At 40.7% G+C, this 26,867-nt stretch overlaps 1 protein-coding gene across 1 annotated transcript; it reads right to left on the bottom strand.

The window, feature by feature from the left end:
* Positions 1–424: 424 nt before the first annotated feature.
* Positions 425–10,516, bottom strand: aebp2 (AE binding protein 2). Its single transcript, XM_029462306.1, has 8 exons — positions 9,821–10,516; positions 4,829–5,054; positions 3,474–3,581; positions 3,117–3,303; positions 2,484–2,608; positions 2,306–2,373; positions 987–1,100; positions 425–897 (listed from the first exon to the last, which is right to left on the bottom strand). The coding sequence occupies exons 1-8, from the start codon at positions 10,342–10,344 to the stop codon at positions 885–887; spliced, it is 1,365 nt and encodes a 454-aa protein (XP_029318166.1). The 5' UTR covers positions 10,345–10,516; the 3' UTR covers positions 425–884.
* Positions 10,517–26,867: the final 16,351 nt, after the last annotated feature.

Raw genomic sequence — 26,867 nt, 5'->3', positions numbered from 1 at the left:
TCACAATTCTGAGTTTAACGTCAGAATTTAACCTCAAATACATTTTTCATGTGGCCCTAATCCACTTTGTAAGAACCCATTACCTGTGTGCCATTAAATGTTTCTAATTACATTTTTTAAATTGTACCCCTTAAATATATATTTTTTGAGCATCTTCCTAATTTTGTTCAACCCATGTTTGAATGGACCTACACACAGACAACCTGTCTGAATCACATTGTTATACTCCGTAGCACATACTTTAATCAAATGTTTTGCCGGTTCCTCATGACCACAATATATTTCTTATGGAAGAACACTAGCGCCATGTTAAATGTTGAGACGTGTTCTTACATTGTATTCATTAATGTCCCCTGTAAACAAAAACATGCCGATTGTTGCCGTATTAACCACTCCAGCTGGCAGGTAAAGACTTCAGACTGAGTGGAGTTTGGAAAAGTTTAATGACATCAAACCAGAGCAATGCCAGCTATATGCACATGACCAATATAATCAGTTTTTAAACCATCTATTTTAAAATGTTTGGCAGAAAAAAAAGACATCTATCTACAGAACAGTAAAAAATTCAAAGTATAAAAATATATTACAAATCTCAAGTATTTACAAAGACAGCTTCTCTCTACAGGTGTCTGTCTACAGTTAGTTTTCAGTCTAGTTGTGTTACCTAAATCAAGCAACGTCTCCACCTACAAGCCCTCTGTAAACTCAGCACCTAATGCATAAAACACAGCCATGACAAATAAGTCACTAAACTCCCAGCATCCTCTGGGAGAGAGAGGAAGGAAGAAGAGGAACGTAGCGATGGAGACAAAGAGAAAAGGAGACAATCTCCTCCTCGAGGTTGGATTAGCAGGAAGTGACAGTGGAGTTCCTCTGGAAGGGGTTTAGAAGAACATCCTGTGGGAGGAAAAAAAGGTTAAGATATTTATTTATGGTGTTTCTACCAACATCATCCTTTGCATACACACAAAAAAACCCACACACACCTGTAGATGTTTGGGTCCAGGAGTACAGCTGTGTCTGTGGGTAGCTTGGACAGATGAACCACCTTGGTCTTCTGCTGCAGTCTGTCGCTCTCATTCACCCACACATCTGGCAGTCTGTGACAGTGAAGAAGAATACATTTACACTAACCGGATAAACTCTGCGGATCAAAGTATGTAGCATCTCAAAGATGCTTTCAAGGGCAGATAATGCTGCTTTTACATTTCAGAAGAGACTAAAAGTGTCTATACGCACACAGTTCATGTTTTCATAATCACTGTCTGTTGACTTTCGAATCGAATAGACTTGATTACAACTTACGTTTACATGTGCCACTACGGTATGTTACACATAAATTGAGGGTGTTTTCGCATCTGTTGCTAAGTTCATTTGGTCTGGAAAAAGCTACAAAAAGATTGTTGCATTTTAGTTCTGGTGCAGTTCCCCTTCACTCTGGCTTTTTACAAACTAGCCAAGAGAATTAACCACGAAGTCAAACTGACTGCAAGTTTGACGATGTCATTCTGCATCCTCAGCCCACAGTGGTCAAATTCTGGTAACAGACAGCAGGTCATGCATCACTTTAATGCTTCTGATGTGTATATGCATGTTCTCTGGTATCACAAAGAAACATCTGATTATGAGCATTATTAGTATGATTAAACGGCATATCGGCTGCATGTTCTGAACAATGACAAAATGGTAGAGAAAGGATGAAAAAGACTAGTCTTGTACATTAATATTACATGAGAATTACTGTGATATATCTATGTCAAACACTTTTTAATGGATTTAATAAACTGCCAATGTAACACACAACTGACTAAACAGGATTTGGAGATGTCCTTAAAGGAAAAAAAGCTGCCAGTACTCCAAGTAACATCACTGTATGGACTTGGAATCTCTGAACAGCTGATAAATGTGCACAAAAAGCACAGATTGTGCATTTACCGTGGAATTCTGGTATGGTGTCCCAAGATGATTAGTAAAGAGCCTAGGCTGTGGCAGTCGTGTATAACTTACACACAGTACATTTGCAGAATTAGAGACTGCAGATACAACACATTTAATTCTGCTGTTGTACAATGGCTACAGGTGTGGAATTGAGCTAGAATTAAGAGCTTTATACATTCTTGGTAAGAATCAGCTAGTAATCTGACTGTCTTAAAGGTTTTAAAAGTTATATTTTGATATTCATTTGTATCCAATGTGACCTGCCATTTTGTTTGACATGCAAAAGAGGGTGAGGGGAGCAGAGCAGCAGGAGGAAGTGAAGACAGGGAGCGAGAGATGCTAGGATGAAGAGAAGAGCATGACGTACATGTCTTCAGGTGTCCAGTGCAACAAGACCTTCACTTTCCCAGAGTCCTCTTTCCTCCTGGCTATTACCTGAACACACACAAACACATGGGCATTAAAATAAGACAATTTTCTGCTGCACAGAATGACATGAATTACTGCACTGGCTAGTGTGTGTGTGTGTGTGTGTGTGCGCCCACCGTGCTGTGGAAGACCACACTGTGTCCGTTGCCCAGGCTCTCGATGTGTGTTGCCAGGTTGAGGCAGATGGCTCGATGGCGGATGGCATCCATAGTCTGAGCATCAAAGAAGTCATGAGGTCGGGCTGGAAATAAAAACATTTTGAATAGTACTATTAAAAAAAGAAATTTGCGCGCAATTGAGGGACCTGATGGCCATTTTGTCTTTCACCTAAGTGCATTCGAATATGTGTTGAAGGAAATTGTGTTAGTTACATCATTTCAAATCTGTCCAATAAAAAAGGAAAAAAATACAAGAAAAAGCAAAGAAGAGAAAAGTACATTATTAATGTACAAAAACCTATTAGGAGGGAGAATGGGCGGAGGAAAATTATTTGAATTATCTCGTATCAATTATATACTTGTTTGTACTGGATGTAACTACCTTGCTCTCTTGAGAAAATTAAAACATATGATCACAAAAAACAAAAACCTATAGGGAGGAAGGTCAACTTGGCATGTGAGATATTGTTTTCCATCATTCTGAATCTTCTTTTTTTTGTATCAGAGATCTGTATTATGCTGCCTGCAATCCAAAGAATAAAACATGTTATACTTGTATCATTTGTGTCTCAGTGTGTGTGTTGAACATACGAAGGGAGCGTTTGTGTTTGTTCTTGAGTTTCCTCCTCTTGTTGAGGCCAGCCTTGGATGGAGACTCCTCCTTCACTTTGCCCTGATTGGACATTTTGGATGAACTCTGTGAGCTGAAGTGAGTGGGGACGTGACGGGCCAGCCCCCCCTGAGAGGCAAACGTGGCATTGCAGCCTCCCACCACACACTGCAGGAACACAGATGGTTTATATTGTCAGTGAACTGACATTGTGCAAAAAGTCATTTCAGGTGAGCGGGCATTCATTTATATTCTTCCAGTCTGGTTCATGACCGACTGAGTGGTGTAAATGTAGTGAACTGGAAATTAATGTTTTGATGTGAGGTGTGTGTCGTCACCTTGAATGGCTTGTCTCCGCTGTGGGTCAGCATGTGTCTCTGCAGCCAGCTCTGACTAGTGGACGGCGTGTTGTACACTTTGCAGCCCTTCCACAGACACACAAACACCTGTGGGGCGGGCGCGGGCGGACGGACGGACGGACGGACACACACACACACACACACACACACACACACACACACACACACACACACACACACACACACACACACACACACACACACACACACACACACACACACACACACACACACACACACACACACACACACACACACACACACACACACACACACACACACACACACACATTACTGTTTTGACCTGAATATAAGACAACAGCTGGTCTTGGGAGAGAAAAAAGAGATACAAAATACTTTCAGAGCAGTCCTGCTGGGAAGATTCCCAGGGAAAGCGCTCTTTAACAAGAGGTCTCAGAGTGTGTTTTTTTTTTTTTTTTAAATGGGCTCAATTGAAGAATCAAGCCTTATTTTCATTCATTCATTCATTCATTCAATTTAACTCAAACTGTCTTTTTGCCACGGTTCCCACTAGTTCCCCCGATGGTAGAAATACAAAGCGGAATGTTCAGAAGGCACTTTTAGTTTCTAGTGTAGTTCCTGGGCAAATAGTTTTCACTTTTTCCATCTTCATCTCATCTGTTCATTCACATACACTGATCTTTTGACAACGACGTCGCCATCTGGAATGGAGCTAAGTGGTGTAAAAATGGTCGGCAAATGCTGCTTTGTTTCAATGCGTTTATCACAACAACGGCTTGTATAATTACAGTCATAGGTCTTCTGGTTTCCCTTTTTGTATAACAAAAACAGACTATCGCCGCCTGCTGTTATGGAGAGTCCTCTCACGCAGTTGGCTCTAGTCTTTGCGGTGTGTTCAAATGCAACTTTTTGACCAAGACACAGGCGACATTAGACAACACAGTATTATGCTTCATCGCCACAGTTCTTGTTTGGTGTGTCTGGGCCTTGAGACAAAGAGGGGACTGACACACTAGCGCCTTTAACACAGACTGTTCAAGGTATGACTGTTAAGCCGTTTTCTGCCTCGCTGTTCTGTGGGGAATGTTTTTTAAAAGTACGAATACAGAACGGTGGTGGAGGGGACATTGTTGCAATTTTGGCAAATTAATTAGTCAATATACGAGTTTACTAAGACAATGAAGGAGAAGAGATTTTGCAGTTCCCCGAATGTTGGGTGTTTTAGGGTGGACAGAGATCTTTACACAAACAGCCCGGTATGGACTCCGAAAACAGTGTTTTAAGAATTATTTTGCACTTTCCTAACTAAGCTAAAACAAAGTAAATACACACACACACACACACACACTGACCCCTCCTCTCTGTCCGTCCACATGCGTGGCTCTGATATGTTCGGCCAGGTCGGGGCTGCTGGGAAACAGCAGCTGGCAGTGATCCCAGCAGCACGTGTAGCTCAGAGACTTGCCCCCCACTGTTGACGAGCCACTTCCTGTCACCACACAGTGACCGTTGAGCATGGCTGGGGTTGAGCGACCACTGGACGCAGTGCTCTCCATGTCCATCAGGGTGCTGCTGATGCTGGAGAATACACATACAACAGAAAGACATTAGACAGACAATACTACAAATGGTCCTGACAAAATAAAATTAAAATACACATAGGGGAGGTCACTGCAGTAAAACAAAAAACAACAGACAATAAAATACATTATAACCCATGATGCACTGGCTTAAACGACATGATTAAGATTAGATTTTAATTATTAGTTTTAATATGGAGGTTTGAGTCTGAGGGAGCAAAGTTTAGTATTTCTTCCATTCCAACTGAAATATAAAAATTATATTTTAAGCTGGAACCTGAGAAACTGGCTCTCTTTTTTTTTATTACTATTTTTGCTTCATAAATTACCGAAATGATTAATCAATTATCAAAATACTTGCCAATCATGCGTTTATTTATCCAGCGCCAAATCATAACAGAACTTATCAAAACTTAACAGCATGGACTGCTTGTATTTAAAGTTTCTAATGCAGGGACTGAAGACAAAATTAAGCAATTTTTAAAGAAATTGTCTCCTTTTAAGTAACACACATGTAGCAAAGCTATCTCCACTGCAAACCTTCTGCTCAACACAATCCCCACACGCAAAGTAAACCTGGCGATAGCCCGCCAGTATGCGACAAGACGAAAGAGTTTATCTGGATGTCACTAAACAAACAGTTACTGAATATAATTCATGGATGATGTGACTGGATCACATATGACACATCTGGACTGCTCTGGAGTTCTAAGCCTAAATGACAACTTAATGAAGTGAAAGGACAATTGTCGAGTTCACAATTTACTCAGTAACAATGGAGGTACAGCAGTTTCAGCTTTTATCTCCACACAAGTGGTTAAAGCAAAGTACAGGTAGCTTTACATGTTTTAGCTCAATAATTACAAATTGCATACTGTTATTACTGCAGAATTGTCCTTTTTCAAGCTGAATTACTGAAGTCAACTGGACTAGAACGGGAAATACTGTATCTGATAAAATGGGAAACTGTATCAACTTTGATCTAAAAACTTGTCTGCAATAATAAATAAAATACACATTCTCTAAAAGTCTAGTGTGGTTCAGACCATGTGTGATGTGAGCAGATTTCACAGCTTGCATAGTGCGGCGGTTGGTGTTTTTGAGCCAGCTGACCATCTGCTCTGATCACTGTCCATACTGGCTCTCTGTGGAGGCTGTGCTTACACGTCTTACAAGAGGACCAACACCTCTGAAACACTCACACACTTACTGTACATCACACACACACACTTACTGTACATCACACACACACACTTACTGTACATCACACACACACACACACACACACACACAGCTGCCACTGTGCTCTGTGTGGGAACAAAAGTTACAGTGAAGTCCTACAGCTGCCACAACAGCAGGATTACCACAAGTTAAGGAGAAGCCAAGTGGGCATTAAAGCAGGCTGCAGATTTATCTTTATGGTGATTGCTGAGTTTCTCTGCTCTATGAACCACTTCCACAGCTAACAAAGGCCTTTTCAAAGGATCCTATTAAAGCCTAAATTACATTTGGTTGTCTGATGAAATGGCCAAAGTGGACAGTATATTTAGGAATCCACCAGTGGATAAAAACTTTGAAAATTGAAACTATTAAAAACGGTATAAAATCTAAACTTTGGTAAACAATGGTGCTTCATGAAGTAATTATGTGATTAATCACCATCTGTTCTTGAATGCACCTCTGGTGATTGCAGGTCAGCTGGGAAAAACAGACAACAGAACTCCATGCTCTTCTCTCCGAACAGTCATGTTGTGGGCCACTAGTATGCTGAATGTGTGTTGAAGGAATACTGCATGTATAGTCTGAATATTCAAGTTATATTCATGTGGCTGACGAGTAGGACTTCCATTCCTACTTGGTTGAATGATTATGAAATAGTTAAGATATGCTGCTGCATTGGAGATAAAGTTCATATTCACTGTACAGCTGGGGGGGGAAAGCAATGAGATGTGAATTTGAATATACTAGGTGAACCCACACTGCAGATGTATGTCTGGATCCATGCTAAGTCAATGTGAAATGGGAACTAATGTGTGTGATAACATTTTTATTTTAAAACTATGAAATCCAACCACAATTAATACCAAAACGATGTGCATTTCTGAAAAGTCCCTTTCTGACCATGTGATTCTCAGAAGTGTAAACACTACAATTCAAAATGTTCTAGTTTCAGCTCCTGGAAACTACTGAACTGAATATCTTTCGGTTTTGGACTATTAGTTGGACAAAACAGGCAATTTCAATGTCACCTTGAGCTCTACATTTTTCAGCAATCAACTGAAAAAATAAATCAGCAGTCCCCTTTTACACTGGCAAACAAACTTCACAAAAAAAGAAAATACCTAATACTATAATTTGGTCCTTAGACCCCCTTTACTAGTAACACACAAAAGTATGTATGGTAAATCTGCTTTAATGCCCACTTAACTTGTGATGATCCTGCTGTTGGGGCAGTAGTAACTGTGTTTTTGCTCTGTGTACTTTTCTTAGTCGCAGTGCAAACTGCCTCTGTATTTTACACAGCTGATATCATACCTGTCTAAATTAGTCTTCACGTGTCATGCTTTGGTTAAACTGTGGTATTTCCAGAAGCTGGAGGGGACAGACCTGATTGGAAAATGTCAATCCAGTTGTGCTGATGCTTCAACTTAGATAATACACACTCATGTTTTTTCGATGTTTGACGATGGACAAATGGAGCACCATTACAAAACATTCGATCAACAGGGAGGTACATTTCCAGTAATCAAAATAAATACAAATGGAACTATGAGCAGTGAAGTTTCTAGTGATCCAAAGCAGCCGTAGAAGAACTGTATTGTTACTCATACTGTACCTAATAAGCAGCCGTGTAGGTGTGCACAGTAGGTTTAGTCATTTCCCACTTCATTGGTATGACTGATGTAATGAGCAAGTTTAGACGCTTTCTAGCGAAGGTTCATGATCTAATCCACAGTATCAAAAACACTCTGAATGATTCACAAAGTTTAAATCTGTCACAGAAGCCACGAGGGGAAGTTCACTTTCTACTGAATCGAGAAATGTTTTACAAGTTCAGAATGTGAGGGAGAAAAAAAGGGGGTGGGGGGGATCCAATCCATTGGATTTGTATCTGTGCTGAAAATAACCTTATTAATTAGATTAAATAAAGTTTTCTGTTCTGCTCTATTCATTTGCTACAGTGAGCTAATATTAATCTATTGTAGATTATAGCTGATACTTAGGCCATAATGTGATAAAACTGCCTTTAACTAAACCTGTCCTTTTCTTTTCTTTTTTAAAATCAATATCTCGCCTATTTACAATTTAACACCATCTAAAACAAATATTGTACAGTTTAATTGGTCTGTTATAATTACCAATTTTGCTTTGCTGTGTTTAATTCAGTGAAGGTGAAGACTAGCCAGCGGTCAATAAGAGCTTGCCAGCTTGTCCCGTTAAACATGCATGGTCATCCCTATATCTGCTGGTTTTGCTCTGAGTCTGTGGGAGGCTACATAAAAAAACACAAGGTAAGCGAGGCTGGAAGAAGAGACAACACACCGCTCACTCTGTTAGTGTAAGCTTTTTAGGTTGGATTTTGTAATGCCAACTGGCTCTTAAGTGACATCTTTCTTTGTTCTACAGCTCTTTCAAAGTCAGTTTTTTTTTTTACTCCTCCAAAAATTTTGCTGGGATAAATTGAGTGCGACCAGGAGGTTGATGGATTCTGAGATGTCTGCTACCTGTGATTTCCTGTGCTTACGACATACATTAATTCTAGATACACAGAGGGGTTGGAAATAAAAAAGGCAGTTTCATTTATATGGGAATATCTCCACTTAGAAATGTGATATTTGTTGTAAAGAACTGTGGTTAAGTGTTGTTTGTGGATGGGTAACTATGCGTGTTTGAGCGGCACTACAGTTCTTGAGGAGGAACTACAAAAAGGAATGGAAAAAGTATGAATCTGATGGAGGAAAGAAAAGCTATTTGATGTAGTAGATTGTTCACTGTGTGAGATCTTTACTTCCTTGTGAAGCACTTTTGTGAGTCTGTCAAGAACCCATCTATAATAAAGTGACTTTACATCTACTGAACATTTTAACAACATAATCCCAGGCTCAATTTTGGAGTTGGTGACTAACCCCGAATTTAGGCTACACACTACACCAAAAATACTTTGGTGGTCATCAATGTGTGGGATTAAATTAGATTAAACGTAAATTGACTATGAATGTATCATTATTATCACAAATATGTCAATACATCTATAACACACATGAAGACGAGGAATGAATGGGCTAGCTGTGAGCTGATGAAGAGTTGCCTATAGACAGATGCACGCTGTCAAATGCGTTGTAAAATATGCCCTTAAAAAAAGATTGACATTATTGTTGATAAGAATCAAATCGAAACCCTCCGAGAAGTTTCCTGTTAGGTTTCGATAACTTTCCCAGAACCTACAGTCTTGCGGAACGTTGCCAAAAGGTGTTTTTTCTAGATGTGTTTAAAAAAACAAAAAAACTTTCCTGAATAACCGTAGATGGACGTTCGCAGCAAACGTCCCCGAACCCTTCAGCTAACGTTCACGGAACTATCCTCGACCGAAATGGTTTGCCGGGTTGCCCGGCGGATGCGAAACAATTTACCCTGTAAGCAAACTGTTCTTAGCTAACACTTAAAAACAGTGAACTTAGCATCGTGTTATGATCTCACACCACCTCTTGGTTATTCTAGAAATCAGCGTAAGGCCTCTTCATACTGCATGCTACTTTAACAGACCTGTCCTCTGAATCCATCCGACTGAGCGGCTCTCCATTCGACGAGGTCAGGTCCACGCTGGCCTGTCTCTTGGTGCCGTGCTCAGCTTTCTCCGTGGTCTTTGTGCGGTCGGTAGGCGGTGAGGAGGACACGTTCTCCCCCTCTCTTTGTTCTTGTTTCAGCACCCGGGAGCCTTCTTGTGCGGAATCAGTGCTACTCGCCAAACTCCCCTGTGCGGGACTTTTCCCCGATTCAGAGAGTTTACCGTCGGGTTCCCCTTCGTCGTTGTCGGTCTTTTTGGACGGTAACGCGGTTTCTTTGTCAGCGTCGGAAACAGGAGACAGGTTGTCCCCGTCCTCCACCGCCGCACCACGACCACTGTTCACGTCCATTCCTGCTCTGTTCTCGTTGTTGTCGCCCGGTTCCTGTTTGGGGTCCGGCACGGCCTGTCCCTCATTGCCGGTTTCTGCCGTTTCCCCGGTTCCGTTTTGATCCGACGTTGGCTGAGAATCTTGTTCGGCGCCTTCGCTCGTTATTTGAGCCATTTTCGAACGGCACGAAAAGCTATTTTTGTGATGTTCCACTCGAAAAGTTGCCCTCAGGCTGCCCTTCTTCCTCCACTCACACGCTCAGCTTCAAGCGTAAAGCACAGCAGGGGGTTAGATGACGTCGGGGCTCTGCATGGCCAAAGCTTGTCTATCTAAAAGAGCTCTCACTCGGTACTTAAACAGGCATTCAGCAATAACTTTATTAATAGCGTTGCAATGAGTGCATCTCTCAAATTAATCGTTCTAGTTTTGTCATATAGCTTACGATCTTAAATTATTATCAAATTGACATCTTTCAATTGAGCAACAATAAAAGTAATACTTATTTTAGCAACAACATGGCATAGTTAGAGGCCCTAAAATGAATTGGGCTTAACTAACGGAGTCTATCTAAAAAAGTATTTAGTGTCGATCTTAGTGGAATGTCTCATCTGATAAATAGAAAAATATGAAGGATACAATTATGTATTTATAAGAAAAGAAGGTTGATAATAGCACCGCGGATGAGCAGACTGAACTTTTTTGAACAAGAGTGTAATGTTCGTATGCATAGACGATCTTCGACATTGTGGCCTCTCAGCTCCACGTGTTCGGACAAACAGAAAAATCATCCAACTCAAAAAGTGCTGAAAAGGCACGTTCTTATCTCAGCAAGGTGCATATTCCTGCAGGCACCATCTCTCTTTTTAGCCTGTTTTAGCCTTCATGACTGTACCACAGTCGGTTGTGTCTTAAACTACAACTTACTTCACTCAGTCTTTGGATACTCTGAACCATGTGGATCTTAGTGGCCGACTTGTTGCATTGAAATTGAGGCCTGCTTATGTAGGCTACTGCCTGTGCTAAGATGGACAAAAAGTGCTCTCTTAAAATATCACATTTCAGTTATATTAGGCTACAGACTAGTCCACATATCATAGCCTACTGGATATTGATTGACTAAGATAGAAGTTCTTAGTAGAATATGTTTGTTGTTTTTGAAATCTTTATCAATAGGTAGTGTGCAAACACGTGACAAAACTGTGTGACGCCATTTTGGATGAAAAACAAATCAACAATGGCGTCTAAAGCGAACAACAACAACTCCGACTTCTTCAAAGTATTTTGACTCTCCGGAGTCCTCTGCAAAGGCAAGATTCAGAGAAAAAGTCCAAATTTGCGGCCGTGACCCGTACACGCTAAAGCCGTCGGATTATATTGAGGATTTAGATTCATTACCGCCGATTGACTATCCGGATATTGTGAACTACCTTGTGCTACAAACGTCGTGGGCAACCAACGCACAAATGAAGGCATACAAGAGTTTAGACACTTATAATTTATTTGTTTCTGGCTGGGTTGGTAGTCTTCTTACCAAACCAGTGAAAGATGACAGGGTGCTCGTCCATGCCCGTGTAAATCACTCTCAAAGAGCTCAAGATACACCGCTCAAGCCGTGGTTTGTGAGTGAGAAGAGCGGCGATGCATTGTGATTGTATGGCTGGATTAAGCGAAGCATGTTCTCACATTGGTGCTTTGCTTTTCGCAAGTGAAGTAGGCTCAAGAATAAGCTAAACAAAAACATACACAGAAGAAAAGAGTAAATGGCTGCCATCACATGTAAAGAAAGTGCCTTATTTACCAGTCAGCGATATGGAGAAGTAAAGTCTTACAGTGTTCGGGTATATCATAAGCACAAATGTTTAATGTAAACATTGAAAACATAGCTTTAGCATGAGCCATCCATTGTCTACCGCTTATCCGGGATCGGGTCGCAGGGGGCAGCAGCTCCAGTAAGGAACCCCAATCTTCCCTTCTCCGGGCCACATCCTCCAGCTCCGACTGGGGGATCCTGAGGTGTTCCCAGGCCAGTGAGGAGATATAATCTCTCCACCGAGTCCTGGGTCTTCCCCGGGGTCTCCTCCCAGCTGGAAAAATTCATTCTTGACATTGTAAATAGTTGACAAAAAAATCCTAACTCAAGGTCCACTTTCTAGCTTTTACAAAGATTTTAACTAGAAGTGAAACGACTTGTCTATCAATTGGTTAGTTATCAACAGGAAATTAACAATTTTGGTAATCAGTTAATCAATTCAGTCATGCTCAGTCACTTTCAACACTTTTTTCATGACTCAATGCTGTATCCTGTGATGAGGAATACAGATATGACTGAGCTAAAAGCAAACAAAAAATCAAATCAAATCAAATCAAATTTATTTGTATAGCCCAATATCACAAATTATACATTTGTCTCAGTGTGCTTTACAGACTGTACAGGTTACAACATCCTCTGTCCTTAGACCCTCGCATCGCACAAGGAAAAACTTCCTAAAAGAAACCCCAAAATTAAAGGGGAAAAAATGGAAGAAACCTCAGGGAGAGCAACTGAGGAGGGATCCCTCTCCCAGGACGGACAGACGTGCAATAGATGTCGTGTGTACAGGATAAACAACATAGTACAAATACAACATTTGACAGAAATTATGTTGTGTTGGAAAAAAAAAAAAGAAATAGAAAGTTTGGATGAATCCAGGAAAATGTCAATAAGGCTTCCCGGTGTCCAGCAGGACCAGGTCAGCAGGCGCTGTCACGATTCATGATCCTGACGTAAACTTTATCAGTGGCAACCTGCCACATGAGAGACAGACACTCCGGGGATGATACCCCGGATGGTGAGTTAGTAACATATATTTACATAAATGCATACAGATAGAGAGGGAGAAGAAGAGAGGGAGAAGAAGAGAGAGGGAGAGAAGGAAGAGAGCAGGGAGGTGTCCCCCGGCAGTCTAAGCCTATAGCAGCATAACTAGGGGCTGATCCAGGGCAAACCTGAGCCAGCCCTAACTATAAGCTTTATCAAAAAGGAAAGTCTTTAGCCTACTCTTAAATGTGGAGAGTGTGTCTGCCTCCCGAACACAAACTGGAAGCTGGTTCCACTGGAGAGGAGCTTGATAGCTGAAGGCTCTGGCTCCCATTGTACTCTTAGAGACTCTAGGAACCACAAGTAACCCTGCAGTCTGGGAGCGTAATGCTCTAGTTGGTTTATAAGGTACTATGAGATCTTTAAGATATGCTGGAGCCTGACCTTTAATTGATTTGTAAGTCAGGAGAAGGATTTTGAATTCTATTCTGTATTTTACCGGGAGCCAGTGCAGAGCAGCTAATACAGGAGTAATATGATCCCATTTCCTTGTTCTAGTCAATACACGTGCCGCTGCATTTTGGATCAACTGAAGAGTCTTAACCGACTTTTTTGGACAACCTGATAACAATGAGTTGCAGTAATCCAGCCTTGAAGTAACAAATGCATGGACTAGTTTTTCTGCATCATTTTGAGACAGGATGTGTCTTATTTTTGCAATGTTACGTAGATGAAAGAAGGCAGTCCTTGAGATTTGTTTTATGTGGGAGTTAAACGACAGATCTTGATCAAAGATGACGCCAAGATTCCTTACAGTGGTGCTGGAGGCCAAGTTAATGCCATCCAGAGCTTCTATGTCATTAGAAAATGCGTTTCGGAGGCGTTTAGGGCCAAGTATAATAACTTCAGTTTTGTCTGTGTTTAACATCAAAAAGTTGCTAGACATCCAAGTTTTTATGTCCTTAAGGCATGCTTGAAGTTTAGCCAATTGATTGGTTTCATCTGGTTTAATTGATAGATATAATTGGGTATCATCCGCATAACAATGAAAGTTTATAGAGTGGTTCCTTATAATATTGCCCAAAGGAAGCATATATAAGGTGAATAGAATCGGTCCAAGTACAGAACCCTGCGGAACTCCGAGACTGACTTTGGCTGTCATGGAGGATTTATCGTTAACAAGTACAAATTGAGATCGCTCAGATAAATAGGACTTGAACCAGCTTAGTGCGGTTCCTCTTATGCCAACACAATGTTCCAGTCTCTGTAGTAGAATGTCATGATCAACAGTGTCGAAAGCAGCACTGAGGTCTAACAAGACAAGAACAGAGACGAGTCCTTTGTCTGAAGCCAATAGAAGGTCATTGGTAACTTTCACCAGTGCCGTCTCTGTGCTATGATGAACTCTAAATCCAGATTGAAAAACCTCAAATAAACTATTATTATGTAAAAAGTCACACAACTGTTTTGCGACTGCTTTCTCAAGGATTTTAGCGAGAAAGGGAAGATTAGATATCGGCCTATAGTTGGCTAAAATCTCTGGATCAAGACCAGGCTTTTTAAGAAGTGGTTTTATTACAGCTACTTTAAAGGATTTTGGTACGTAGCCAGATAATAAAGACAGGTTGATCATATTTAATAACGAAGTGTTAATTAAGGGTAAAACTTCTTTAAACAGTTTAGTTGGAATCGGGTCTAAAAGACAGGTTGATGGCTTAGACGATGAGATTGTTGAAGTTAGTTGGTTAAGGTTGATTGGAGTAAAACAGTCTAGATATATTTCAGGAGTTACAGATGTTTTTAAAATTCCAACAGTTGAAGTTAAGTCATTACCAATTGAGGTCAGGAGGAGATTAATTTTGTCTCTAATAATTATAATTTTACCGTTAAAGAAGCTCATGAAGTCGTCACTACTGAGAGATATAGGAACAGAAGGCTCTGTAGAGCTGTGGCTCTCTGTCAGCCTGGCTACAGTGCTGAAAAGAAACCTGGGGTTGTTCTTATTTTCTTCTATTAAGGAAGAGTAATAAGCTGCTCTGGCATTACGGAGAGCCTTCTTATACGTTTTAAGATGATCTAACCAGACTAAACGAGATTCTTCCAATTTAGTGGAACGCCATTTACTTTCAAGATTTCTCGACTTTTGTTTTAGTTTGCGGATTTGTAAATTAAGCCATGGAGCTTTCTTTTTCTGTTTTATGATCTTCTTCTTAAGAGGAGCGACAGAGTCGAGTGTTATTCGCAGTGAGGCTGCAGCGCTATCAACAAGATGATTAATTTGGGAGGGACTAAAGTTAGCATTGGAGTCCTCTGTTATATTGATATTGAGTCCTGGTATTGAATCAAGTGCTGATGGAATCACTTCCTTAAATTTAGTCACAGCACTTTCAGATAAACATCGAGCGTAGGATATTTTGCCTACTGGCTTGTAGTCCAGTAACAGGACTTCAAAAGTTATTAAAAAATGGTCTGATAAAAGAGGATTATGTGGACACACTGATAAACTTTCAATTTCAACACCATATCCCAGAACAAGGTCCAGAGTGTGGTTTAAACAGTGAGTTGGTTCATGTACATTCTGACTGAACCCAATTGAATCTAATATTGAGATAAATGCATTATTAAGGCTGTCACTATCAACATCCACATGAATATTAAAGTCACCTACAATAATTACTTTATCTGTTTTAAGGACTAAATTTGATAAAAATTCTGAGAATTCAGATAGAAATTCAGAGTACGGACCAGGAGGGCGGTACACAGTAACAAATAAAATTGGCTTTATTGTTTTCCATGTTGGGTTTGAGAGCGTAAGAACAAGGCTTTCAAAAGAGTTATATTTTAGTTTAGGCTTAGGATTGATCAAGAGGTTTGAGTCAAATATGGCCCCAACTCCACCTCCTCGGCCAGTACCTCGAGGAATGTGAGTATTAATATGACCAGGTGGAGTAGATTCATTTAGACTGACATATTCTTCATGTCTCAGCCAGGTTTCAGTGAGACAAAATAAATCAATCTTATTATCTGATATTAAATCATTTACCAATCCAGCTTTCGTTGATAAAGATCTGATGTTTAAGAGCCCACATTTAATTTTTTGATTTAGTTGCACTTTTGCAGTGGTGGTGTTTATTTTAATTAGGTTTTCATGTATAACTCCTCTTCTGTTAACCATAGACTTGATTAGTTTCAGTGGTCGTGGGGCAGACACAGTCACTATGGGGATTTGAGTGGGTGACTGCCCGGAAAGAAGCACAGAGAAGTGTGTAAGACTACAACTCTTTGTCCTGGTCTCAACTCTGGGTTGTCATGGATTAGGTCCACTAATAGACTGTGTAATATTATTGGATATGAGATCTGCTCCAGCCAAAGTAGGATGGATGCCGTCACTCCTAATCAGACCAGGCCTTCCCCAGAAAGTCCGCCAATTGTCTACGAAGCCCACATCATTATCTGGACACCACCGTGAGAGCCAGCGACGGAATGATGACATGCGGCTAAACATGTCATCATTCAAAAGATTTGGCAGAGGACCAGAGAAAACTACGGAGTCCGACATTGTTTTGGCAAATGTACACACCGACTCCACATTAACTTTAGTACACTCCGATTGACGCAATCGCGTGTCATTACCGCCGACGTGAATAACAATCTTACTGTATTTACGTTTAGCCTTAGCCAGCAGTTTCAAATGTGCTTCTATGTCGCCCGCTCTGGCCCCCGGAATGCACGTGACTGTCGTCGCTGGTGTCTCAAAATGAACGTATCTCAAAATTGAGCTACCGATAACCAGAGTTGGCTTCTCAGCTGGTGTGTCACTGAGTGGGGAGAATCTGTTAGAAACAGCAAGCGGTTGGTGGTGAACCGTGGGCTTCTGATAACACTTCTTTCGGACAGTCACCCAGTCTCCCGGCTGCTCGGGTCCCGCCGGGGGACGGCTAACAGGAGATACCACTGGTCGACCCGCACCGACTATAGGGGGCTTGCTAACAGCTACACTTGCTAACCGCTGACTAGCCATGGTGCGGAGCCGCTCATCTATCCCTCTAAAACTCGCCTCCAACCCTGCGTATAAACTACATTTAATACACGTACCATTATCACTAAAGGAGGCAGAGCAATAGCTAAACATGAAACACACCGAGCAGGAGAGAGCAGAAGAGGGAGATGCCATCGCTAGCTGCCGAGCTGCAGCAGCTAACGTTAGCAGAGCCGAAAGGAGCGTAAAGAATTGAGGATTTAACGAGAGTCGCTAAGAGAAAAAGGATAAGGAGAGAGTTGTAAGTGCTTAGGAAGTACAAGTATAGGTTTAGATAGATGACAGGTAATTAGCCGATGTGATCAAGAATATAATAACATTAACTGGGTCAAACTGGAGCTGCCGAAGTATGCTACCAACAACACAGAAACATTAACAACCGGAAATGACGCGCTTACCGTAACCATACACGCCAAAAAAAGTTCTCAACCTTTTTTGGGCCAGCGCTCCCCTTTCCATTATCCATTATTTTCTTATTATTAGGCTGCTATATGATGTTATTATAAAAACTAAAATTATCTGAAATATATACAATAAAATACATAATACAATTTCTAAATATTATATTATTGAAAATAATGTTTTGTTGTTGTTTTTACGAAGGTAAAAATTGCCCTAATATGCCATGTACCCAGGCAGCAAACAAAGCCATTTTATTCAGGAGTGTTAAACAAATGCAGCGGTAAGAAGTTTGATATTCAAACGTTATTCGGTGTCAAAGACTGCAGCAAATCTGAAAAGGGTCAGACATTCAAACTTTAATTGGTGTTAAACACAGCAGCCTCAGAAATGCGAAACAATTTGCACTCTTCAGCAAATAAACGAGCAGAAAACAAAGGAACAAGTCTGAGGCGCTGCCACCCCAACAGAACACCATGAACATTTTTTGAATATATATATAAATATATAGCGCCAAATCACAAGTCACTTTTCACATTGAACAGGTGCTCTTTTATAAAACTAAAAGCTTATGTTATTTATCTAATTTATGTGCACGTTTCCGTGTCTACTGCGTTGCTTTGCACATTCATATTATCTCCTCTGCTCTGTTTTGCGAACACCTCCAGTCAGAGGAAAGGAGAGGGGAGAACTACAAAGTGCAAAAAATTCAAAAATCCAACACATTAATTATAAATGGAGCGATGTCGACTCCAACGTTCAGAAACTCAGGCAAAAATATCTGCGTTTTTTAAATGCACACAGCCTGAATCCAGCAGCAGTGATGCAGATGTTAGCTCTGCTAATGTTAGCTCTGCAGACGTTAACTCTGCTGATGTTAGCAGTGCTACTACGAGCAGCCTGGGTGCAGCTCGGCTGCTGCTGATCCATGTCCCGACCAGACATTAAACATTAATTCCAATTAGTTTTATTCATGGTATCCTTGGAATAAAATTAATGCTTTCGAGCAGTGGCGGCTGAGGGGGGGCGGCACTTGTTTAGTTTTTTTCAAGCAGCACTTTATCGCTTAGCAAAATAAAAATACAACTCTAAAAACACACAACGTTAACTTAATCCAAACGCACTCGTCCTTTCACAAAGAAATAATCGTTCGTCCATTTCTCCTGGAACACTGTGCATCCACCTTTCTCTGTTTTACACTCGCCATGCTGCGTTCGCTGATGTCAATGACAGTTTAATATTGAAGTTTTTTGACATGACGTGACCACGTGACGACACGTTCCGCTCGTGTTGTATTCATGGACCCTGACCTTGGCCAGGAAAAACAGTCCGTCGCCTGTTTTATTCTATTCCTGACTAGTTTTTGATTTTGTTTTTTGGAGTAGATTTTTTGCGTGTGTTTATGAATTGCGTTGCGGGCCGTACACACAAACACCCCCCAAAGACACGTGAACGGCCCCCTTTCTAAAATATTACTTTCTCTGAACGCCCCCTGGGGGGTGCTACCGCCCCCGTTGAGGACCCCTGCCATAGATGAACATCATCACACCAACATCATCCACATCTCTTCATCTGTGGTTTCAATCTCACATCATGTTCCCTTTTTTAACTTGACAACCATGATAGACTATGGTTCACCTGAAAAAATATTTATTTTCCATCCCAGCAATTTGGCAGAAATTATTCAAAGAATTTACTCATCATTTATCTGCCAACAGCATGCTGATGCAATTGAAGACTTCATTAAAAGATAGAGCTAGAATTAAACCAAAATTGGATCAATGTCATAAATGCAAGCAAGCTTTTGCAACTGTATTAAATTTTGTACATGTCCAAGACTATATAATTTCTGGCAGTCTATTTTCAATACTTTCTATAAAGTGTTAAAGGAGCCAATAGATCCAATCGTCTATTATTGCTCTATTTGGTGTTGCACCACAGGGTGTGCATCTAAGTAATTTTGTCTTTGTTTGTCTTGTTTAGTTTGTTTGTGAAATATGAAATATGAAAATATAAACCCATATCATTAAATTAGAATTTAATGATATGGGTTTACATTTTTCACTTTCCACTCTTTTACGTTGAGCTTTATTTTAACCTACATATGTAATATTTTCAAACAAACAACCTATATGTGTCTACTATCATAAACTACTTAAAGTTTTTTAATAGAGAAAACAAGTTGTGAGGAATTAAACCGAAAATGGATGCTGTCCAATGTAACAATAACGCTCATGCGAGTGTAAATTGTAACAGCGTGAAATATGGTTGTAACACGGCTAAAAGACAGCATTAAACAAATGTTCATAACAAATCAAGAATATTTCAGTCATGTTGATTTCATACCAGGAATGTGCTCAGAGAATATATAAAACATAAGGATGTTTTATATATAATATTAAACTTCTCGGATGTGCCAAATTTGTGTCATTTTTGTTGGCAAGTACATTGGTTTCACCTACATAGTTTGCAAATTTAGTTGATAGAAGTTGTAAACTATAGAACCCTATCTGATTTAGAACATAATTGATCAAATAATCAGTCTTTGATCATTGAATGAGTGATTGAACACAGAGTATTGGCCAATACGGTACATGCTTTTTGGAGAGGCCGTGTATAAATGTAGCACCACCACAAGTCACTAAGCTTTACAGTCTATGCTCTAGCCAAAATGTCAATTTATATGATACAACTGACATACAAGGCCATGGTATGAAAACTTCAACTTCCTATCAGCATTTAATCATTAGGCCTACATTAAAAAACAGGCTACTTTTTTTTTTTTTATGTTTTAGTTATTATAGGTTATGGGTCTGGAGAACACCAGCAGCACCACTGAACCAGGGGGACTGCAACAAATGGCCAGGCACAGGGCGGCCACCTGTCACCAGACACAGAACGATGGGTGGGGGGTGGCTAGTTGTGTTGTGGGGTTGAGTGGAATGATTATGTGTGCGTGTGTGTGTGTTTTTAAGTAAGTGTAGGATTAAAAATAAATAGCAAAATAAAATAATTAATCTTAATAACTATAATAATTACATAACAATTATCATCATTATTATTAATAATAATAATAATACATTTTATTTATAAGCGCACTTTTCATTTGCGTAAACAAAACTCAAAGTGCTTAGTTGACATTACAACATGACATGACACTCATAACCAAGTGTAGTAGTTGGGGCCGACGCGAGTGGTAGCCTCTCCAGTAGCTCCGTGTTTTTCGCGTTGTTTTAGAACTTTAGTTGATTCAGAACTTTAGTTGATTTAGTTGATTTGAATTTTCTGTAGTACATAACTCTATATATCCTACGGATATTGTATTTTACGATAAGCAACAAAGCGGCGGGAAACTTGTTTTTTCTCGGGAGAAGCTGCTTTCACTTCGCACAATAGGGCAAGCCGCCATTGTTCACCCCGTACCGGAGGAGCTGAGACAGGCGTATCGAGGCTGTGGCGAAGCGGTGGAAGTACAAGCCCTCTGTTCCATCGATAGTCATGGGGAATATGAACTGTTTAACCAACAAGACTGACGAGTTGGCTGCCCTTGTGAGGAACGACAGGACATACAGGGAGACAGCTAACACTCCGGACGCTAACGTGGACCTACCAGGATTCACCACAGTGAGAGCGGACAGGGATGCTAAACGCAGTGGTAAGCGTAAAGGAGGAGGACTCGCACTGTTTATTAACAATAGATGGTGTAACCAAGGACATGTTACGGTTAAGGAGACTACTTGTGAAAGGAACATTGAGCTGCTTGCTGTAGGTCTAAGACCATATTACATGCCTCGGGAATTTTCGCACGGCATTGTTGTTTGTGTTTACATCCCTCCACGTGCACATGCAGAGACCGCGTGTGACGTCATTCATTGTACCATCGCTAAACTGCAAACCCAACACCCAGAAGCTTTCATTGCCATCTCAGGAGACTTCAATCATGTAACACTAGATTCCACACTACCAGACTTTCATCAGTTTGTAAGCTGCCCCATCAGAAAGAACAGGACATTAGACCTCCTGTATGCTAATGTGAAGGGTGCTTACACCGCCACCCCCTTCCCCCACTGGGGAAGTCTGATCACAACCTAGTTCTGCTGAAACCACAAAACAAACCAAGGATCCAGACACAACCTACAACCTCACGTTCCTTTAGGAAGTGGTCTCCGGAGGCAGAGGAGTTTACTTTTGAGTCTACTGACTGGAGTGTCCTGCAAGAACCACATGGTGAGGACATTGAGGGAGTGTCGCACTGTATCACTGACTACCTGAACTTCTGTATGGATGTTGTGGTTCCCATAGAAACTGTACACTGCTTCCCTAACAACAAACCCTGGATCACCAGCAATGTCAAGGACATCCTTAACAGGAAATAGAGGGCATTCAGGATATTCGACAGCATTTCAAGTCACGTCCTACATATTATAAACATGTCTCTTCTAATGGGCATCTTCCCAGACGTCGTCAAAACAGCCGTTGCAAAACCCTTGCAAAAGAAACCTAACCTAGACAGTAATACGCTGACCAACTATAGGCCAATATCTAACTTTCCATTCATCAGCAAAATACTAGAAAAATTGTCTCGGTCCAAATAAACTCCTTTCTTAAAGAAAACAACATCCTGGAGGAATTTCAATCAGGCTTCAGAGCATGCCACAGTACCGAAACTGCTCTGACTAAAATAATTAGTGACTTCAGACTAAACTCTGATACAAACAAGGTCTCAATTCTTATCCTGCTAGACCTGAGCGCAGCATTTGACACGATTGACATCCATGACATCCTAATTAATCGTCTAGAAACTGGTTGGTCTTTCTGTGTATTAAACTGGTTCAGAACATATATCAAAGGGAGAAAGTATTTTGTCAGGCTTGGAGATCATGTATCAGAGAAGCATGATGCCCACTTTGGAGTTCCACAAGGGAGCTGCCTCGGTCCATTACTGTTCTCCCTATACATGCTACCACTGGGGGACATCATTAGAGAACACAATGTGTGCTTCCATAGCTACACGATTGACACACTATTGTACATCTCTGCTGAACCAAATGATACTACAGCTATTAACTCCATCACCACCTGTCTGTCAGCAATAAATAAATGGATGAGCAATAATTTCTTAAAATTAAATGAGAAAAGAAAAATTCTACTAGTAGGTCCTGTAACAAAAGGAGAGATGATGCTGAATAACATGGAGAAACTTACTCCTTTGAATAAACCTGAAGTTACAAGTCTTGGTGTTATCATAGACTCAGACTCAGAAGCTTTAAATCCCACATAAACAAGGTGACAAAAACATAATTTTTCCACCTTAGAAATATAGCTAAAATCAGACAATTTATGAATCAAAAGGATGCTGAAAAACTAATCCATGCTTTTATCTCAAACTGACTCGATTACTGTAATGCACTCTTTACCGGCCTTCCAAAAAAAACAACGGAGAGACTTCAGCTCATCCAAAACGCTGCAGCGAGGCTGCTGACTAGAACCAAGAGGAGAGACCACATCAGTCCAGTGTTAGCCACTCTACACTGGCTTCCAGTAACTTTAGAATTGATTTTAAGGTCCTCCTTCTTGTATACAAAGCCCTAAACGGAACCGCACCAAGTTACACTACCAACTCTCTAATAAACTATATGCCTCCAAGAACATTACGATCATCCACTACTGGTTTATTAAATGTTCCCAGAAACATCCAAAAGAAAATTGGGGATGCAGCCTTTTGCAATTATGCACCAAAGCTATGGACCAATTTACCTGCAGACATTAGGGAGGCAAGCTCAGCTCAATATCTTCAAAAGTAAGCTAAAAACATATCTTTTTACTTTAGCCTTTTAATAGTGATATTTTATATCTCTTTACTTTAGCCTTTTAATGGTGATATTTTATATATTTTTATCTTAGCCTTTTAATGGTGCCACTTTAAACTAATTTACATGATTTCATACATTTTTTAAGCTTGGTTTTCCTGAAGGAGGATCATTTAGTGTTGAGGAAGTAAGAAAGTTAAAAGTAAGGTTGAGAGAGCAAGAGGAAAAAGTAATGTCAAACAGAAAGATTCAATCTGAAGCGTTGAAAACAATGGAAGAACATAAAAGACAGTTTATGTTATGGGAGAAGGAAGCAGAGAACAGGGATAGGAAGAAAGTATGTGGATTATTTGCAAAGACAAATATAGATGAAAGTACAGACAAAGGGATTATGAAAATGTCAAAGAATGTGTAGGACTGCTATTTTATTTGCTATTTTAATTCAGCTATTTTTATACAATTTTTATTCTGCTATATTATACTATTTTAATTCTGCAATTTTATCTGCTATTTTATACTATTTTAATTCAGCTATTTTTATAATGGTACCATTATAAAAATAGCCGAATTAAAATAGACTCATTTACATCTACACTGTGATTATTGTACTGTAAATGCTCTTATTCTGTCCTTGTACTAATTGTTATGTTTTTGCTGTGAAGCACTTTGGGCTGCAATTCTTGTATGAAAGGTGCTATACAAATAAAGCTTACTATTATTATTATTATTATTATTATTATTATTATTATTATTATTCAAGGAGCGAGACCGGGAAGAGCTGAAGTGCATGCAGGGGGAGCTCAAGGTTCAACTGAGAGAGGCAAAGGAGGAATATACAAGGAAAGTAGAGCAGAAGCTGCGGGACAACAACATGAGGGAGGTCTGGGACGGCATGAAAACCATCACAGGTTGCAAGAAGAAGGGCAGCAACACAACAGAAGGGGATGCTGTGAGAGCAAACCAGCTCAACCTGTTTGGGAGCTGCACACCCAGCATCCTCCCTACACACCCCCGCCCCTGCCCTCACCTCCCCCAACACCGACACCCAGGCTGCCTCCAGGGACTTTGCAACCACCCTCCCCCCATCATCACCATGGATAATGTAACACCCCTCCCCCCCACCATCACCAAAGATTAGGTGAGCAGAGAGCTGAAGAGACTGCGTTCCAGTAAAGCAGCTGGCCTGGACGGAGTATGTCCAAGGATGCTAAATGTCTGTTCTGCTGAACTCAGGGAGCCCCTTTAGTGTATGTTCAATTTGAGCTTGCGACTGGGGAGGGTCCCAGTTCTCTGGAAGACTTCATGTCTCATCCCTGTCCCCAAAAAGAAACACCCTAGGGAACCAGATGACTTCCGGCCAGTTGCACTGACATCACACATGATGAAGACCATGGAGCGGCTGTTGCTCCATCACCTCAGACCCCAGGTCCGCCATGCACAAGATCCTCTGCAGTTCGCATACCAGGCGAAGGTGGGCGTGGATGACTCCATCCTCTATCTGTTACACAGGGCTTACTCTCATCTCTCAAGGGGAGATTTCTCCAGCGCCTTTAACCCTTTAACACCGAATGTGTCGGTGACGACACATTTTGCAGGCAAAACTTTGGATTACCGTAATTATGTCAAAGTTTGCGCAATCTAAAAAATCTGAAAGCTGAGACAGCGTTACAGCATATATCAATATATACATATATTATTACGGTAACTTCACTTACGGCTCGCAAAACAGCGCCTTTGTTCTGAGCGAATACAGACACACAGCGCTGGAGAGACACAGACAACACAGAGGAGATATAGAGCTGGAAAACAGCGGATTTAATTAAAATGGAAGCAAGACGGTATGTAAATCAACACTTGTATTGCGTGGTGACTTGTTTAGAACAGTGTACCAAGTCTATAAGGTTGCACTAGGTGTGTAATTGTACTTTATATGCGTAAATGTGCGCGTCTTCTTCAAGTAGCCTGCGTCCTAGCAGAGGCTGTATGCAAGCTGGAGCTGGAGAGGAGGAGGTGTCACCAGAGATCACGAGGTGTCACCAGAGATAATGAGGTGTCACCAGAGATCACATTCAGGCCTGTAGAGGGAGCTGTGGGGATGCTGGATGATCTGGTGATGCTGTCAGACACAGAAGCCCCTCACCACATCACATCACAAGATGGCAGACTGAGGCAGAGCCCGATGATGGACCCCAGGTGTCCAACCCCCTCTCGATATGGGAAACCCAGCACCAGGTGACATTTATTCCCACTTGGATGCTGCAGTTTTCAAACTCCTCTGTGAATACACAAACAAGAACGCCTGGACATATTTTCCATTTTATGGCCTGTTTTTGCAGATGTAAGAGTAAAAGACTCAAAACCTTTAATGGAAATAGTTGGATACATTTCAAACTTCAAATGTAACATGTTAAATATCTTATTCATGTACAATTACAGTGTTTTTTGTTCACTAAACCACTAAACTCAAATTCCGCTTTTGTGTTTCTCTTCATTTCAAACTGTTATTACACTCTCATAACATGCAATAAATTGTAAATGATTGCCATATATGGCAAGTTCCAGGTATTGTTGGAAAATGGGCAAAAGCACTTACTCACAGGACATTTTCTGAACTTTTTATAGTAAAAATAAGCTAAAAAAGTCCAGGCGAAAATGTTGAGGCTTTTTAGGCTTAGGTGTTAAAGGGTTAAGTATCATTTTCTGTATTACACGCAGATGCTGAACCGTTCAGTGCTCCAACCTCCCTTCGATAGCTAAGTTAATAGATTGGAGGACTGTAGGTTGAGGACTGTAGGTTTATATTAACAGTTATCCTTAGGTAGCTGGTTCAACTCTGGCTAGAAGGAGGTGCTTTCAAAGTGTTTTTCCATTCCGAATGGAAAGGGATTGGTCTCGTTTTCCCGTTCATAGAGAGGATAACTGCAGTTTGATAAAAGCAGCAATCCTCAGGTTGTTTATGCAATTTCAACTTGAAGGACATGCTTTTCTTTCCTTGCCCAATGTGTGTTAAGTATCATTTTCTGTATTACATGTCGATGCTGAACCGTTCAGAAATCTGTGCTCCCTTCGATAACTCAGTTGGTAGAGTAAAGGGCTGTAGGTTGACGACTGTAGGTCAATGATAACAATTATCTGTAAGTCGCTGGTTCAAAACCAGTTTGAAGGAGGTGTTTTTCCATTCTGAATGGAAAGGGATAAGCCTCATTTTCCCGTTCATAGAGAGAACTGTAGTTTGATAATAGCAGTAATCCTCAGGTCGTTTATTCAATTTTACCTTGAAGGACATGCTTTTCTTTCCTTGCCCAATGTGTTTTAAGTATGATTTTCTGTATTACACGCCAATGGTGAACCGTTCAGAACTCCATGCTCCCTTCGATAGCTAGGTTGGTAGAGAGGAGGACTGTAGGTTGAGGACTGTACGTCTATGATAACAATTATCCTTAGGTCGGTGGTTCAACTCCAGCTCAAAGGAGGTCTTTTTCCCTTTCGAATGGAAAGGGATTGGCCTCGCTTTCCCATTGATACAGAGGAGAACTGCAGGTTGATAATTGCAGTAATCCTCAGGTTGTTTATTCAATTTCACCTTGAAGTACATGGTTTTCTTTGTGTTTTAAGTATCATTTTCTGTATTACACGCCAATGATGAACCGTT

The sequence above is a fragment of the Cottoperca gobio genome, chromosome 23 (genome assembly GCF_900634415.1).
Source record: "Cottoperca gobio chromosome 23, fCotGob3.1, whole genome shotgun sequence".
Classification (NCBI taxonomy): Eukaryota; Metazoa; Chordata; class Actinopteri; order Perciformes; family Bovichtidae; genus Cottoperca; species Cottoperca gobio.
The sequence above is the reverse complement of the archived record's forward strand: the minus strand, read 5'-3'. Positions and strand labels throughout refer to the sequence as shown.